This window comes from Sinohyriopsis cumingii, unplaced genomic scaffold, assembly GCF_028554795.1.
Source record: "Sinohyriopsis cumingii isolate HCF-2022 unplaced genomic scaffold, ASM2855479v2 utg001176l, whole genome shotgun sequence".
NCBI classification, from domain to species: domain Eukaryota; kingdom Metazoa; phylum Mollusca; class Bivalvia; order Unionida; family Unionidae; genus Sinohyriopsis; species Sinohyriopsis cumingii.
In genome coordinates, this window is record NW_028315968.1 from 2,593,849 (window position 1) to 2,600,136 (window position 6,288).

Sequence of the window (6,288 nt, forward strand, 5' to 3'; positions counted from 1 at the left end):
GCGCATCCGAGTTATCTTTTCCTTTCCGTGGTCTTATTCCGCAGCAAGGCCATGAGTGCCATGGCTTAAGTTTCAAACGGAAAGGCCAACTTAATGAATGTTAGAACATTTATTGTTGCAAACAGTGGATCATAGTAATTCAATCTAATTTCACATAATTATCATGAACATAATTCATGATTAATGGTCAACGATGAAGCTACTTTTATTATAATTAATGATGTAATTTCATTACTAAGGTGGTCAGAATTTTTACAATAATCATATGATATTAGAGTTTTAAGATTTGTTTAAACATTTTACTCCACACATTTGCAGTTGGAGATTACTATGCGTACACTATTGAATGCAAACGGTTAGAACAAAGGCCAATGGCTTATAATATTCTCCTCCATGTACGATTAAACGTTGTAAAATATATAAATATATGGCGGATGATATGAAGTCTTAATAAAATAAAAAAGAAATTATTTAATAGTCAAGTTGACGAGCCTCTTGATTAAACATTAGTGTTCATCCTCATAATTTCAAGACTATCTGATAAAGGAAAAGGACCCGTGAAACACACTTGAATGAGCGATAAACTTTGCTTGTTGCTTACCTTTTATCAGATGACTGTGATCAATATTGTCCAAATGTAACACAACAAGCTTTGTATCCTGCTCTAAGATATTGGACGGGGCAGACGCGTTGCCACAGGTGACGAAAAGCTTCCTCGGCAAATCCGTGTTGGCGATCATATACACACTGTCTTTGGCAAGTGTAGAAGAAGCAGATGCCTATGAAATAAAAATTATTATTATTATTATTATTATTATTATTGATATGTCGGGTTTTCATGATAAAACTATGAATTTTTTAAATCAAGCAATGGTTACGTTACCTACATTTTGGGATACGTACACAAGGTAGCTACGTACAGTGGAATACTAAGAAAAGGACTGTTTAGACGGATTGTCAAGGAGATGTGACAACTTCTCATGGGCATCGATAATTTGCTTTTCCATTTTAATCCATAGACCCTATGACGTTCTATTTATGGCATTAGTAAACAGATGCTTCATAATCTTTGTTGCATCTTACTTGTGGTTAATCGGCATTACCTGTGCAGGTGTTTTCTTTCAGTTAGTATTATGGGCTGTCAAGTTTCTCAGTTACACAAACACAGGCACAGACAAAAACATAGTGAATACTAATTTTAACGTTCATTTACTGAAACCTTACAAGAGGCTTTAGTACCAGAGGGAAATTATTTAATACGGTAAAGAAAATTCAATTTAAAGTAATGAACTAATTTTAAATTTGTGTCATTATTTAGAAATCACTTTCAACCAATATTCAATACTCGTAAATCTTCGTGAATTAGATTATAGGTCTACATAAGGGCTTTTACTATAAGCAAGTATCCTTTTTGAACCGCTTTTCAGTGGGTTGACTTTGGCATGTATATCTTTTGTATTGCTAGCCTAGACTGTCGTCCATACGTGCTGCATATCATACAGTGACAAACTTGTAACCACCATATGTGAACCTACTGCACGGGTTCGGCTATTCGTAAGGATTCAGCCCCGCAGAAAAGGAAATAATGAAACTGTCATTCATCGCTTACCGTTATATGTTATGATTACAGGTCATGGTCGGTCAGGTAGTACATGCTTTCTGTTTTATTGGTAATCGTACTGTATCGTCCGAATGACTAATATGCACCGCAACAACGGATAATAAAAATGACAGATCAGCAATTAAATACAAAGATGTTTATGTTGCCAAATCATATTGCCTCGAGCAAGAAGCCGTACTACAACCAGAACAAACTTTTATTTTTTAAGGCCTATAGCATATGACAAACATAAATAATTGATACACGGTAGAATACGCTGATTATGAAAGACACTTGGCAGTCATACAGAAAACGCGCCTATGCTTATTTGGGAATAAGAATGGAAAGACACGTATCAACAGTCATTCACATCGATATTCCGACATTTTTTGTAAAGTTTTTTTTTTTCTCAGTCAGAGTGCACATTATTAGGACAGATAATCAGCAAATTCGTACTGAAGAACAAATAGATTTTCTATTATATGTAAGATAATTCATGAGCAAAAAATACATTTAATGTGGATTTTGCAGCAATTTCTTTCTTTCTTAGGCATTACTCATTGCAACTGTGAACAAGTACGCTTACGCGCATACACAGTGATAAATATCTGGAAGTGGTTGCTTATCATAGAAACAATATCTAGCTGACCCGTAACAAGGTTAACTCAAATGACTGGTCTACAAAGAACAAGGGAGTAGTAGTTTAAATTTCACAACACTTGGTCTAATATCCGAATAAAATTAAAAACATGAGAGCTTTAACTTGGGAAAAACGTACATATGAACAAATAGCGGAAATCATCAGCAATCTTGTTTTTCTCACAAAGATGACAATTTTCTCTCCTGATGTGATATATAATTTTCCAACGCCATATTTCTGCAGGGAGTCTTAAATTACTCTCTCTAAATTTGAGCAGAGTTAAATTAGTTTTTCTATGTGGTGATAATAAGCAATTTTCAAAAATGGGTTAACTTTAAAAAAAGACAATGAAAACCCTTGTATAATTTGTACGGGTATTTTTTTTTTTTTTTTACAGCTGAATCATTCAGTAATTTAGAAGATGAAGGGTACAGGTTGGAATCAAGCTCTAATGGCTGGATCTACTACAACAAACTATCCCTACGCAAGGCACTTTTGCTCAATGGCCGCGGCATAAGAAACACAAAACAAATAAACAAAGAGTCCAGTAAATGCATGCCTTGATATTAGCTTATGATTTTATCGCAAAAATTGGATCGATAATCAATTATATGATACCTGTAGATCAATATCTTGGCGTTCCTAGTTTTTCGGACAGTTAAGGCGAGCTACAACATCAGATGATGACCAATACACAAACTCTTATGTATATTGCTTACCTATGCCTTGGTCAGCATTGTCAATTTTTTATCTAAATGTATGAAAAAATAAATTGCACGATCAAACCAAAACTACAACAATGCACAAGATATACATTTTAATCATTGTGAATAATTATCAACATTTGCAAACCACATAATATGAATATTCCCAAAATATAATAACACTCTAGAATATTCAATCGTGATAGACTATTCCAATTTGCAGGTAAATAATTTCATTTGTCCTTTAATAAATCATAGTCGACTTCCAAATTAGATGTTTTTCCAAGATTATATTTTACCCAGTATGTCTTGCGTCTTTAGCAATATTTGGTTTGAGCCGTGCACATAATGTATTATAATTCCTAACTTATATCCTGAACCAGTAAGTCTTTCTTTATATTTACCTACATACATACCTACCATCTACCTATCTACCTATCTATCTATCTATCTATCTATCTATCTATTTGAACTAAGTAATTTTGCAAAGTGTTTAAAACTTGAGTGTCTGACAATCAGCAAATATCTGTTAAAACATGCATCGACTATACCCTATTATCAATTATGTTGTGTTCAAAATATGATTTAAAGAATGAATTTGTTTTGTGTTTTGGTGATAACGCAACCAATTATGTCATACAAAAGGTGTAATTGTGATGCAAACTGTGAAGCCCACTTTCTTCTTCTTTTACCATGGTAAAAATAAACAGATTTAAGTATTTCTTCATACAGAAAGCCTTACATCTAGATGAAAAGACACCTTCACTAAGTTAGACGCATTCTAAACATTTTTTTTGGATATATTTGTGGGTTTATGTAAAACATCATTACAATTTGTAAATTATTACTTCAATCTAGAACAGATGTTTATTTTTTATTCCAATAATACAAACCCTAACCAACACGTTGCAGTCTTTTTTCTCTGTCGGAAATAACTGTTCTAGAAGCTGTAGCAATAAATTGGAAGAATACATTCTAACAATTACCTTATTACCTAATTTTACCCAGTGTTTCTCATCTATTTATATGGTCACGTTTTCCTACGATAAACCATTTTGATTAAAAAATATGAAACTGGATAAATTAACTTTTAAAACATATTTACCCCTCCAAAAATGCTTAACACCCTCCGCCACCTCTTCCAAAATAGATCAGTTACGCTATTCTGGGAAAGAAAGAACGGCTCGGATGTCGAGTGCGGATCAATGATTGGCCAGTTTATAATCATTACGCAATATCCGGCAGTCTCGATTGGACAAATTCTTTTAATAAAATAAAAACTTACGTATTCATCTCACTACATTGTTCTAAAATCTTAAATGTTCACCATCCTCACTTACCAATGTTTATGCTATATGTTACATATATTATGTATTTAATAATAATACAATATTTATATTTCAACAATACAATAGTATTCTGTCATTATCATATATTTTCTTTTCTTTCTTTTCTTTTTACAACAAGTAAACTCTAATGAACGTTTTACAGTTGCTTTTTGATTGAAAGTGATTGAATAAGAATATATTGGAAAAGAGATAAAAGTATTTTTAATCAAAATTAATACCAAGGATAAAATTAAGATATTTTCCATATTGCTTTCCATTAGTTTCCATTTGGAAGTAGTCGAATTATGTCAGGCAAGGATCCATGCACGACACTTTAAAAACAGTGTCGTTTCGTATGATTGAATGTTATAATGTAACAAAAAGTTGACGAAGCTCACTCTTTTGGCAATTATAGCTTTCAGAATATTGTTTGCGGACGAATTAAATTTGCCACCTACCCTCAACTGCGACGAAGTGTATGGCCATGAAGCTCAGAAGAAGAAGTATTGCAAAATTCGTTGCATTCATGTTGATCTTTGGTAAAGTTCCTCACAGGATTTTCCGTATACTTAGTCCTCTGTGCTGCTAGTCCACTGATGGATCTGCGCGCGGTTCTTGTTTTATATGCGTGTTCCAGAGTCAACCTTTCGTTCGCAGCACCTATAGAGATGAGAGGGCTTGTCTTCAATGTGAACTAAGCGCTTACGGCCATGTCTGCGACAGGAATGATGTATTGGTAGGTGCAGGAATGATTACGGACGTATAACATAAGTTTGGTGGCAGTTTGCGTTTGATAAGGTATGTAATCGAGGGAAGGAAGGTAAGACGATTCATTATGCGAAAAGCAATTCATCATGCTGTTTTTGGTAATGGTGGACAGCCATTGGCTTATTAAGCATTTACAATGTACATTCCCTGATGATTTCAGCAATTTGTTTAATAAAAATATATTACAAATGCAAAGTCACAGGATATACAACGTGTGATTTGTACATAGATTTTTAACGCTGCGAAGAAATACTAGTTACTGGGAATTTGTTGACACAAATAGTGTTTAAAACCCCAGCAGGAGTGTATTGTATTTACCACGGAAATAAATTCTGATAGGTACACCGGTATTTAAGCCACATATGTTATCTATACACTTTCTGCAGATTCGGTTAACTGTGTACACATTAACCTTACAATAGGTTGCGCCTGTCTGATTTGATCACAAATCGTGACATGTTCGATTGCCATCTGTCAGAGAAATCATTTCAGTTGTCCTGGTCAAACTATGACCTTATAAGTTTGTGTAACTCGCAATCCAAACGTAGGACTCATTTGATTTTAAGTTAAATCTAAATGAATATTCAATGGAACATTTACGACCTCACGTTGACAGCTGTACATAAGCTATAACTGTTGCGCGATCATTTTAGTTTTATGACTTCGTAAATGTGCAATTTTATATACAAACGTTCCAGTTAAGAGACAGTTTGTCATCCATCATTAATTAAAACGTCGCATGCTTCAATGCCCTGTCTTATCATAATTTACTGTGAGGAAAATAGAATAGAATACTTACAAAGTTATCTAATATTCAAACGTCGCATCGATAATTATCGTAATTATACTTTTTCCTTTGTTTAAGGCGGCATCTGGTTATCAGTTTTTTTAAAAATATTTTAAGTACTTTGGTGACCGTTCTCTTTCATTGCAATTCATAATAGACATTATTTTTATTTCGATATCCTGCTACCAACATTATCAACTTGACTATGCCACTCTGTTAACAAAATAAACTCCTTGTGACCTAGATAGATAGAGTGCATGTACTGCACAGACACTCTAACCTATGCACAAATACTATAGATGATACATGTCATAGCTTCAAATGGAAAGGTAATAGTCATTACCAAAGGACTAAGTTTGAATTTTCATCAAGAAAAAAAAATCATCTTAACAAATATTCACAGTGAGACAAAGCATATCCAAGCTCAAAATATTTGAACTTTGTGAAAATAATTTAGTCAT

At 33.4% G+C, this 6,288-nt stretch overlaps 1 protein-coding gene across 1 annotated transcript; it reads right to left on the reverse strand.

The window, feature by feature from the left end:
- Window positions 1-601: 601 nt before the first annotated feature.
- Window positions 602-4,888, reverse strand: LOC149772776 (uncharacterized). The gene is made up of 2 exons (XM_089947281.1): window positions 4,731-4,888; window positions 602-779 (listed from the first exon to the last, which is right to left on the reverse strand). Exons 1-2 carry the CDS (start codon window positions 4,798-4,800, stop codon window positions 622-624), a joined length of 228 nt encoding a protein of 75 aa, XP_089803407.1. The 5' UTR covers window positions 4,801-4,888; the 3' UTR covers window positions 602-621.
- Between the last annotated feature and the right edge of the window lie 1,400 nt (window positions 4,889-6,288).